Source organism: Lepisosteus platostomus, chromosome 5 (genome assembly GCF_059453375.1).
Source record: "Lepisosteus platostomus isolate fLepPlt1 chromosome 5, fLepPlt1.hap1, whole genome shotgun sequence".
In the NCBI taxonomy this organism is placed as follows: Eukaryota; Metazoa; Chordata; class Actinopteri; order Semionotiformes; family Lepisosteidae; genus Lepisosteus; species Lepisosteus platostomus.
Window position 1 is genome coordinate 2,448,479 of NC_142615.1, and position 10,509 is coordinate 2,458,987.

General features: G+C 53.0%; 1 protein-coding gene and 2 non-coding genes across 3 annotated transcripts; all 3 read right to left on the reverse strand.

Moving 5' to 3' along the window:
- Nucleotides 1-153: 153 nt before the first annotated feature.
- Nucleotides 154-9,024, reverse strand: rps5 (ribosomal protein S5). Its single transcript, XM_088632138.1, has 6 exons — nucleotides 8,894-9,024; nucleotides 7,200-7,305; nucleotides 4,280-4,489; nucleotides 3,288-3,416; nucleotides 2,065-2,163; nucleotides 154-320 (listed from the first exon to the last, which is right to left on the reverse strand). The coding sequence occupies exons 2-6, from the start codon at nucleotides 7,302-7,304 to the stop codon at nucleotides 252-254; spliced, it is 612 nt and encodes a 203-aa protein (XP_088488264.1). The 5' UTR covers nucleotide 7,305; nucleotides 8,894-9,024; the 3' UTR covers nucleotides 154-251.
- On the reverse strand, nucleotides 3,491-3,624 carry LOC148662441 (small nucleolar RNA SNORA3/SNORA45 family). Its single transcript, XR_015939082.1, has one exon. It is a non-coding gene; the product is annotated as a small nucleolar RNA SNORA3/SNORA45 family (small nucleolar RNA).
- On the reverse strand, nucleotides 6,617-6,750 carry LOC148662442 (small nucleolar RNA SNORA3/SNORA45 family). Its single transcript, XR_015939083.1, has one exon. It is a non-coding gene; the product is annotated as a small nucleolar RNA SNORA3/SNORA45 family (small nucleolar RNA).
- Nucleotides 9,025-10,509: the final 1,485 nt, after the last annotated feature.

A 10,509-nucleotide genomic window follows, 5' to 3' on the forward strand; every position in this document is an offset into this window, starting at 1 on the left:
GCCACCCAGCTCTGGGTCCACAGCCATACCCCAGGTCTCACACCGAAATGGATCTCACATTTGATCCATTTATTAATATTTTTAAAAGTAAAAATTCCATCGAAAGAGCGCACAGGGGCAGCATGGGGAAAAACACCGTCTCAGACACACGAGTACAACAAGAAAAACAGCTTTATTTCTCCTCCAATCCCACGAGCACAGTCGGAGGTGGGGTGGACACAGCCCAGGCCTGTCCTGTCCTGTCCTCCCGGTTAACGGTTGGACTTGGCCACTCTCTCCAGCTCGTCCTTCTTCTTGATGGCGTAGGAGTTGGACGACCCCTGGGGAGACAAGAGAGGGGGACACGATGAGGACGACCGCCAGCTGGGTAAAAAAAAAAACAAGGACACGGCGCTATCCTTCCGGGTAAATTACCGAACAGCTTAAAGATGAACCAGTCGGTGTGTCTCACTGTGAATCGGGAGGCAGGAGGGATCTGCCAATATTTACAATCTGTACTGTGGGAGGTTCTCTCACTCGCAGCCTGCAGTAACCAGATGTTGCCACAAGAGGGCATCATCCACAACACCTGTTAAGTTCGAGTCCCCTGGGGCGTGTTTGCTGCTGGGCTGCCAGAGAAGAGAGAATCTTCTAATTTGCTTCTAAGGGAAGCTTCACTGTGAATCAGTCTGACTACTGCACTGTCACACCTGGAGTGGATCAGACTGCTGCACTGTCACACCTGGAGTGGATCAGACTGCTGCGCACTGGGAGTCTGACTGACAGCACTGTCACACCTGGAGCGGATCAGACTGCTGCGCACTGGGAGTCTGACAGCACTGTCACACCTGGAGCGGATCAGACTGCTGCGCACTGGGAGTCTGACTGACAGCACTGTCACACCTGGAGCGGATCAGACTGCTGCGCACTGGGAGTCTGACTGACAGCACTGTCACACCTGGAGCGGATCAGACTGCTGCGCACTGGGAGTCTGACTGACAGCACTGTCACACCTGGAGCGGATCAGACTGCTGCGCACTAGGAGTCTGACTGACAGCACTGTCACACCTGGAGCGGATCAGACTGCTGCACACTGGGAGTCTGACTGACAGCACTGTCACACCTGGAGCGGATCAGACTGCTGCGCACTGGGAGTCTGACTGACAGCACTGTCACACCTGGAGCGGATCAGACTGCTGCGCACTGGGAGTCTGACTGACAGCACTGTCACACCTGGAGCGGATCAGACTGCTGCGCACTGGGAGTCTGACAGCACTGTCACACCTGGAGCGGATCAGACTGCTGCGCACTGGGAGTCTGACTGACAGCACTGTCACACCTGGAGCGGATCAGACTGCTGCGCACTGGGAGTCTGACAGCACTGTCACACCTGGAGTGGATCAGACTGCTGCGCACTAGGAGTCTGACTGACTGCACTGTCACACCTGGAGCGGATCAGACTGCTGCGCACTGGGATTCTGACAGCACTGTCACACCTGGAGCGGATCAGACTGCTGCGCACTGGGAGTCTGACTGACAGCACTGTCACACCTGGAGCGGATCAGACTGCTGCGCACTGGGAGTCTGACTGACAGCACTGTCACACCTGGAGCGGATCAGACTGCTGCGCACTGGGAGTCTGACTGACAGCACTGTCACACCTGGAGCGGATCAGACTGCTGCGCACTGGGAGTCTGACTGACAGCACTGTCACACCTGGAGCGGATCAGACTGCTGCGCACTGGGAGTCTGACTGACAGCACTGTCACGCCTGGAGCGGATCAGACTGCTGCGCACTGGGAGTCTGACAGCACTGTCACGCCTGGAGCGGATCAGACTGCTGCGCACTGGGAGTCTGATAGAAAGTCAGGCCATTATCAATGGGTAAAGGTCACAGCCCTACAAAGCTGTAGGGAGAGACTCCCAAAGTTGTCCTGTTCACCGCAAAGCATACTGGGACACGAGTTTGGATCTGCGGTGCATGAGAACTGACCGCACAGCCAGACTGAGGGCAGTCACTCCAGACTCGGACCAGCCCTGAGTCCCCCCCCGGCTGACCGCCGGCTAGCCCAGCTCCTGCCTCACCTTGGCTGCGTTGATGAGCTCGTCGGCCAGACACTCCGCGATGGTCTTGATGTTCCTGAAGGCAGCTTCTCTGGCACCAGTACACAGCAACCAGATCGCCTGCAGGAGAGAGAGAGAGAGGGGTTCATACACACACACTGACTGGACACTCCAGGACATGAACACTGCACTGAGAGAGAGAGGGGTTCACACACACACACTGACTGGACACTCCAGTACATGAACACTGCACTGAGAGAGAGAGGGGTTCATACAGACACACTGACTGGACACTCCAGGACATGAACACTGCACTGAGAGAGAGAGGGGTTCACACACACACACTGACTGGACACTCCAGTACATGAACACTGCACTGAGAGAGAGAGGGGTTCATACACACACACTGACTGGACACTCCAGTACATGAACACTGCACTGAGAGAGAGAGGGGTTCATACACACACACTGACTGGACACTCCAGTACATGAACACTGCACTGAGAGAGAGAGGGGTTCATACACACACACTGACTGGACACTCCAGTACATGAACACTGCACTGAGAGAGAGAGAGGTTCATACACACACACTGACTGGACACTCCAGTACATGAACACTGCACTGAGAGAGAGAGGGGTTCATACACACACACTGACTGGACACTCCAGTACATGAACACTGCACTGAGAGAGAGAGGGGTTCATACACACACACTGACTGGACACTCCAGTACATGAACACTGCACTGAGAGAGAGAGGGGTTCATACACACACACTGACTGGACACTCCAGTACATGAACACTGCACTGAGAGAGAGAGGGGTTCACACAGACTGGACACTCCAGTACATGAACACCGCACTGAGAGAGAGAGGGGTTCATACACACACACTGACTGGACACTCCAGTACATGAACACTGCACTGAGAGAGAGAGGGGTTCATACAGACACACTGACTGGACACTCCAGGACATGAACACTGCACTGAGAGAGAGAGAGGGGTTCATACACACACACTGACTGGACACTCCAGTACATGAACACTGCACTGAGAGAGAGAGGGGTTCATACACACACACTGACTGGACACTCCAGTACATGAACACTGCACTGAGAGAGAGAGAGAGGGGTTCACACAGACACACTGACTGGACACTCCAGGACATGAACACTGCACTGAGAGAGAGAGGGGTTCACACAGACACCCTGACTGGACACTTTTGCTCATGGTGGTCCTGACCTGGTTGACCCGGCGCAGGGGGGACACATCAACAGCCTGTCTTCTCACAGTTCCAGCTCTGCCGATACGGGTGGAGTCTTCCCTGGGACCACTGTTGATGATCGCGTTGACCAGAACCTGGAGTGGGTTCTGACCGAGAAAGAAAGGGGGTTAATACAAACTGGACACTCCAGTACATCGACAAGGCACTGAGTTTATCGGACAAGTGTCTCTGAGCCGGTGATCAGCTGAGCCCTGAGTTGCTGCAGCCAATGAATAAGCAGAGAAGTTTGATCTGCGAGGACTCTAGCACACCAGGACAATGAGGAGGGTGTCGGGGTGTGACTCTAGTCTCGCTCATTTTTCTGTATTAGGTGGGAGCTCCAGTCCCAGTCCAGTAGAACAGTCTGTTACAATAGGAGCTCCAGTCCCAGTCCAGTAGAACAGTCCTGTTACAACAGGAGCTCCAGTCCCAGTCCAGTAGAACAGTCCTGTTACAATAGGAGCTCCAGTCCCAGTGCAGTAGAACAGTCTGTTACAATAGGAGCTCCAGTCCCAGTCCAGTAGAACAGTCCTGTTACAATAGGAGCTCCAGTCCCAGTCCAGTAGAACAGTCTGTTACAATAGGAGCTCCAGTCCCAGTCCAGTAGAACAGTCTGTTACAATAGGAGCTCCAGTCCCAGTGCAGTAGAACAGTCTGTTACAATAGGAGCTCCAGTCCCAGTGCAGTAGAACAGTCTGTTACAATAGGAGCTCCAGTCCCAGTCCAGTAGAACAGTCTGTTACAATAGGAGCTCCAGTCCCAGTCCAGTAGAACAGTCTGTTACAATAGGAGCTCCAGTCCCAGTGCAGTAGAACAGTCTGTTACAATAGGAGCTCCAGTCCCAGTCCAGTAGAACAGTCCTGTTACAATAGGAGCTCCAGTCCCAGTGCAGTAGGACAGGTCTCCACAGCGTGTATGTATAGTGTCCAATAAGACTCTACAGGTGTGACAGAGCAGAAGGGGTCAGTACCTCTCCGGTCAGCAGGTGGATGATCTCGAAGGCGTGCTTGACGATCCTGACCGTCATGAGCTTCTTGCCGTTGTTGCGCCCGTGCATCATCATGGAGTTGGTGAGACGCTCCACGATGGGACACTGCGCCTTGCGGAAACGCTTGGCTGCATAGCGCCCCCCAGAGTGAGGAAGGTACTTGGCATACTTCTCTTTAACTGCGATGTAGTCCTGAGACACAGAGAGAGAGGGGTTCACACACACACCCTGACTGGACACTCCAGTACATGAACACTGCACTGAGAGAGAGAGGGGTTCACACACACACCCTGACTGGACACTCCAGTACATGAACACTGCACTGAGAGAGAGAGGGGTTCACACACACACACTGACTGGACACTCCAGTACATGAACACTGCACTGAGAGAGAGAGGGGTTCACACACACACACGGACTGGACACTCCAGTACATGAACACTGCCCTGAGAGAGAGAGGGGTTCACACAGACACTGACTGGACACTCCAGTACATGAACACTGCACTGAGAGAGAGAGGGGTTCATACACACACTGACTGGACACTCCAGTACATGAACACTGCACTGAGAGAGAGAGGGGTTCATACACACACTGACTGGACACTCCAGTACATGAACACTGCACTGAGAGAGAGAGGGGTTCACACACACACACTGACTGGACACTCCAGTACATGAACACTGCACTGAGAGAGAGAGGGGTTCACACAGACACACTGACTGGACACTCCAGTACATGAACACTGCACTGAGAGAGAGAGGGGTTCATACAGACACACTGACTGGACACTCCAGTACATGAACACTGCCCTGAGAGAGAGAGGGGTTCACACAGACACACTGACTGGACACTCCAGTACATGAACACTGCACTGAGAGAGAGAGGGGTTCACACAGACACACTGACTGGACACTCCAGTACATGAACACTGCACTGAGAGAGAGAGGGGTTCACACACACACACTGACTGGACACTCCAGTACATGAACACTGCACTGAGAGAGAGAGGGGTTCATACACACACACTGACTGGACACTCCAGTACATGAACACTGCACTGAGAGAGAGAGGGGTTCACACACACACACTGACTGGACACTCCAGTACATGAACACTGCACTGAGAGAGAGAGGGGTTCATACAGACACACTGACTGGACACTCCAGTACATGAACACTGCACTGAGAGAGAGAGGGGTTCACACACACACACTGACTGGACACTCCAGTACATGAACACTGCACTGAGAGAGAGAGGGGTTCATACAGACACACTGACTGGACACTCCAGTACATGAACACTGCCCTGAGAGAGAGAGGGGTTCACACAGACACACTGACTGGACACTCCAGTACATGAACACTGCACTGAGAGAGAGAGGGGTTCACACAGACACACTGACTGGACACTCCAGTACATGAACACTGCACTGAGAGAGAGAGGGGTTCACACACACACACACTGACTGGACACTCCAGTACATGAACACTGCACTGAGAGAGAGAGGGGTTCATACAGACACACTGACTGGACACTCCAATACATGAACACTGCACTGAGAGAGAGAGGGGTTCATACACACACACTGACTGGACACTCCAGTACGTGAACACTGCACTGAGAGAGAGAGGGGTTCATACACACACACTGACTGGACACTCCAGTACATGAACACTGCACTGAGAGAGAGAGGGGTTCATACAGACACACTGACTGGACACTCCAGTACATGAACACTGCACTGAGAGAGAGAGGGGTTCATACAGACACACTGACTGGACACTCCAGTACATGAACACTGCACTGAGAGAGAGGGGTTCATACAGACACACTGACTGGACACTCCAGTACATGAACACTGCACTGAGAGAGAGAGGGGTTCACACGGACACACTGACTGGACACTCCAGTACATGAACACTGCACTGAGAGAGAGAGGGGTTCATACACACACACTGATTGGACACTCCAGTACATGAACACTGCACTGAGAGAGAGAGAGGGGTTCATACAGACACACTGACTGGACACTCCAGTACATGAACACTGCACTGAGAGAGAGAGGGGTTCATACACACACACTGACTGGACACTCCAGTACATGAACACTGCACTGAGAGAGAGAGGGGTTCATACACACACCCTGACTGGACACTCCAGTACATGAACACTGCACTGAGAGAGAGAGAGGGGTTCATACAGACACACTGACTGGACACTCCAGTACATGAACACTGCACTGAGAGAGAGAGGGGTTCATACAGACACACTGACTGGACACTCCTGCACATCAACACAGCACTGAGTTTATCGGACAAGTGTCTCTGAGCCGGTGATCAGCTGAGCCCTGAGATGCTGCAGCCAATGAATAAGCAGAGAAGTTTGATCTGCGAGGACTCTAGCACACCAGGACAACGAGGAGGGTGTCGGGGTGTGACTCTAGTCTCGCTCCAGGAGACAGAGAGAGAGAGAAAACGAGAGACCCTGCACACTGGCCCCAGAGCGCAGCAGGACAAACGCACAACACGGGCAGTTCAGGCAGGAAATGAGGTGGGACACTCTCTCAACACAGTGGGAGTCTTTCATTAAAACACCCTCCGTGAAAAGAGATGCCCACTATTACATAAACTCACATTCACACGAAAAGGCAGTTAAGAGTTAACAGGGACCAGGGTGCTGCCCATCTGTCACCACGCTCATCAATAAATCTAATCCATATTAAGAGAAAGCCCCCAGGACGACACCTTGTCCCCTTGCCAACGCCGACGCGTGGGTGGGGAGACCAACCCTTTTGAAGAAACAATTTCTCCACGCCTGGACCGCGATTAAAAACAGCGATCTTTTAAAAGCAGACTGAGAGAAAGGAGCCAGGAGCTCGCCCGAGCCGGGCCGGGAATACCTGCAGGGAGATGTCGTTGATCTGCACGTCGTCCGTGCTCCACTTCCCGAACAGCTTGATCTCCGGGGTCTCGGCGACAGCGGGTGCGGCTTCCCAATCGGTCATCCTGGCGGGAGAGGAACGGGGGATGAGCACAGCCGCGGGGACCGGGATCGATCCCGCTCCCCAGAACGGCCGGGGAAAAGAAACTCCTCTTCCACCGTGAGGGAGGGAGAGAGAGAGCCGGTCTCCCACGTCTTGATCAATATGAATAATCAGAATCCCCCCACTTCCACAGCGCTCCTCTGGACCCCCCCCACTCCGAGCTCTTTACATGACAGGTCAGGGGGCTCCCCTCCACCCCCACCCCAGTGTGTACCCCCACCTGGATGAAGCTGCAGTCCGCTCAGCACACAGCAGGGGAGTCAGTGTGCGATTCCTTGCTCTTATATAGCGCCTTTCTGGACCCTCCACTCAGAGCTCTTCCCAGGTCAGGGGGATCCCCTCCAGCCCCCCCCAGTGTGCAGCCCCCACCTGGATGATGCTCCAGTCCGCTCAGCACACAGCAGCTCTCAGTGGGGAGGAGAGCAGAGGGATGGAGCCAGTTCAGAGAGGGGGGGTGATTAGGAGGCCATGATGGGTCAAGACCAGGGGGGGTATTTGACCAGGACACTGGGGGTGACACCCCTACTCTTCTCCAGAGACACCCCGGGATTGTCAATGACCCCAGAGAGTCAGGACTTCGGTTTGACGTCTCATCCGAAGGACGGCGCCTGTTTACGATTGCAACCCGCGAGTATCCAGACGGTGGAAAAAAAGAGCTCCGATCATCGATAGCTGCAGTTTTCAGTTACGACGCGTCGATCTGGGCTCAGGTCCGAAGTAACCGGACCGCAGGAGACGAAGCGATGAAAACGGGAGAAATACCCCCACCACCACCCACATCCCCAGCTAGAGGTGCAAGGCGTGGACGCGACCCGACACGGGGGAGATACCCCCCCTTTACAGGCGCACACAGACACGCGTGTTTCGACCCACGAGTCCCTAACTGCGCCCCTCGGGGACCACACGTGGAACGGAAACGGCATCTCGTTACATCGGACCCGGGGGTCTGGTCCACCGCAGCCGGTAAACGCAGGACTCCCCCACTAGGCCCCACCGCGGATCCCCGGCCTCGCCGTAGAGCGCGCAGCCGGCGGGCCCGCACCCTTGCCCGGGTGAGGCGCGGGAGAGAGGTCCGCCGACCCCCCAACGCGAATATACACACACGCACAGACCCGAGGCGCCGGCCCCGGCCCAAAAAACACCCAACGTCCACCCACAAAGCCCGCTCTACTGAATATATTTTATTTATCTCCCCCCCAATAAGACAAAAACCCTCTTTAAGACTCTTAGAAACCACGGACGGCCGAGGTGACCCCGGGACTCGGCTTCTGCGTGCATTTCCCGTCTCGTAGCTTATGAAAAGGGTTTAATGAGAGGGGGGGGGTCCCCGTCCTGGAGCGCAGCTCTCCTCCGCCTGCGAGCGGAGCCACATGGCTGCCGCACACGGGGCGCATCGGGGAGCCCGAAACAGGACCGAAAACACCCCCGAACCCCACACGCTCCCCGGCCCGGCCCGGCCCGGCGCACTCCCGTCCCCGACCACCTCCGTGCCGCCCGGGAGCGCCTGGCGGGGGTATTTTCGGCGGAAAAGCCGGGTTGCGGGCACTCACTTCGACTCGGGCCCGTCCGGCTGGGGCGCAGTGTGGCGGCGAAAAGAGGAGGCGCAGCGCGCAGGCGCGGCTGATATCCGTGCAGAGGGGAGGGGACTATGGAGGGGGGGACCGGAAGGAGCTCGCTACCCATAGGGCTCGGCGGCTTGACGTCACTTCCTTGGTGATGGTTGCCCGTGTCTGAGACGCGTTCCTCTTTCCACGCGGCGTATACCCCGTTAAATATTAAGACACTTGCTGTCCATCGATTTAAAAATTAATATATATAGATGATAAATGTGTGTTTTTTTGTGTGACTTTGGACTGAGTTGCACATTTATATTAAAAAAGAGACCATATTTGCTTTTGAAGAAAAAAGATGTTGTGTTAAGTTTCAGCCCCCTCGAAAACAATACTAAAATATAATTGGCAATACATTTAATTATTATGATGGCACGTTATTATATACACGAAATGAAGTGGCCTGGGAAGAAACCTATCTCTGAGCGTTTTAAAATGGATGTAAAGGAGTTATCTCCAGGCTATTTCAAATGGTCAAAAACATGAAAGCGCTGCGGACGTTATCTTTATAATTTGAATTTATTTTGTACCCCTGGCGATGTTTTTGTCTTGATATTGTTATATGTACTCTTGCTTGTATTGTAATTATTGTGATTGTTTATGCATAAAAAAACTAAAAAAACGCGACCTAGACACCTTTATACTTCTCTCTTTCTTTAACTTTTTTTTATTTGAACAACAAAAGTAAATACAATACAAACAAGATAACACATAACATATCAATATTAATAACACCGTCACCATAATACCGGACAAACACACTTTACGTAAGAAGTTTGAACGGCGTAAATTAAGATCAGGTCCTTCTCCCTGAATAAGTAAAATAACCCCGAAAACGATAACAAAATAGGATCTAATTTGCATCGTGGAAACGGTAGTGCTTTACATCACATTAATTCTCAGCCCCCTGTTGTGAACGTTTTTAAAAGCCGTTTTTACATTCGGTAATATGTGAGAGAACAGCTCAGCTCAGCTCTCTCGGGCAGAAACTAGGCTAGTCGCATTTCATTGTAATTAAAAACGTTTTAGGACGGGGGTGTTTTTTTGCTCCCGGTCCAGGAAAAACGAAACACAAAGGCACCCCAAAAAAGAGAAAGAGAACGATTTCCCTGTGATCAAACAGGGTCGTTCTTCAAAACTGAGACGGAGACGGAGACCCCGGTTCGTTTAAAAAGCGAAATATATATATATAAATGTATTTATTTTATTTTTTTTGGGGGGTGGGGAGAGAAGCACTTTGCTGCTATCTTTTCCCGCTCGGGAAGAGGAAGCTACACACGGGTGTCTTTCCCTCTTTCGGCTGGAGTTTTTTGGTTTTTTTTCCCCTTGACCAAATGGTCCTTTTTTTAAAAATAAAAATTCTCCTCTCTCTCAGTTGCAGCTGGCGTGACTGGGATGTTTTGAAGCAGGCAGACTGTAGCCTGATAACCAGGGGTAAAAGCTCTCGGGAGCCGCAGGAGCTGGTGAAGTTCACCGAAACTGATGTGTCGCAGCCGGACAGCTGTAGAAACAGCTGGTAAAACCTCAAAATACCCCCCCCCCCCCCCCCCCCACAC